Here is a 1472-nt window from a genome sequence, read left to right on the forward strand (position 1 = left end):
CAGGCAGCGATCTACTACAGCAAACCTGCCGTAGGTTCGTTCTCAAGACCGGCGGCTGGCGGTCTGGGACTTGGGAGCTACTACCACCAGCCGGGTGATATCGAGCTCGAGCGGGGCCAGAAGTACGTGAAGAACACGCTGGAAGAACCGAACCGAAAGCCGGCCTACGGCAAGCGTCCAGAGGACGAGGACGAAGAGGAGTACTACGATGACGACGATGAGGAGGAAGACGATGACGACGAGTTCCAGTATCGGTACCCGCCGATCCACAAGTCCAAGTATACGCCGATGACCGAGACGATGGCTCCCCGGCCGCTCCAAAACCTGACCACTCCGAAACCCCCCGGTGCGGTCTCCGGGAACCTGTTCTATCACTCCGACACCACCACCTGGCGACCGTCGGTCACGGTGACCACATACTCGCCCGGGGCCGCCGGGACCTCCAGCGACATTCCGCCGATCATCAAGTTCCCCGAGGATGTGTTCCAGGGTATCCGGCCACTGGCCGACGTCCCGCGGTACCTCAACAAGTCCACCCTCCGACCGTACACCGTTCGGCAGCGAGTCCGCCCGACGGTCGTCCAGAACAATGCTCTGGACCTGGAGGGAAGCGAAGGTCCCGGTGGTGGCGATCGGCTGCGGGTCAGCACGCCGCGCCCGACGACTCGCTACACTACATACCCGGCGACCGTGCGGACACGTACCCCTGCGACCGGAACCACCATCAAGACTAAGACTCCCCAGACCCCAGCAGTGACCCAGACGTTCACAAGACGACCAACGACTACAACGACAACGACGACGATGGCTCCGACGACCACCGAGGTACCGACAACGACGACGCCCTCGCGCAAACGCTACACGATCCGTCCGCAGCGGGGCCAGCAGCGGTGGCGCACCACCACCGAAGCCCCGCCACGGGAAGCGGGTGGGGCCGCTTCGACGACCCACAGACCCACCAACAACAATTTGACCAAAGCGCGACCACGGGACAGCGAGCTCGATGAGCGGCTTCCGAACAGGTACCCCAAAGTTTTTCCCCTCGGTTTTGACAAAACTCTCGGACGGAGGACAAACGGAGGAGTGTGCGTGTCTGTGTGAAGGGGATGAGCCCCCTTGCTGGCCGGAACTGGATGGGTGGTTCTGTTTGGAGTGTGTTTCCTTGGGTTTTGTTTGTTCGCTTCTTGGAGATGGGTTTTTCTTTGGATATAGTTTTATTGTTTGCCCGTGACTGTGTAAAGTTTGTATTATATTTTCCCACCAATTTGCAACCCTTTTCCGGTTTTCTTTTGGACCTAATTTTCTCAGTCGTTCTGATTATCTACGTTACGTTGTTGTAAATATGTACAAAACAAACAGTTACACCATCAAACATAAGCTAAGTATGAATCATCTTTTAAAAATCTAACTGGGGAGCTACATGAGGCGTAACGTAATGATTTTGACATTAACGATTAATGCCAAACTGCTGC

At 56.7% G+C, this 1472-nt stretch overlaps 1 protein-coding gene across 1 annotated transcript; it reads left to right on the forward strand.

Annotated features, from left to right (window-relative positions):
* Window positions 1–300: 300 nt before the first annotated feature.
* LOC131214752 (salivary glue protein Sgs-3-like) lies at window positions 301–1022 on the forward strand (the record flags this gene model as incomplete). The annotated part of the gene is made up of 1 exon (XM_058209083.1): window positions 301–1022. A coding segment is annotated over exon 1 (722 nt), but the record flags the coding sequence as incomplete, so codon positions are not given.
* Between the last annotated feature and the right edge of the window lie 450 nt (window positions 1023–1472).

Source organism: Anopheles bellator, unplaced genomic scaffold, assembly GCF_943735745.2.
Source record: "Anopheles bellator unplaced genomic scaffold, idAnoBellAS_SP24_06.2 scaffold02303_ctg1, whole genome shotgun sequence".
Classification (NCBI taxonomy): Eukaryota; Metazoa; Arthropoda; class Insecta; order Diptera; family Culicidae; genus Anopheles; species Anopheles bellator.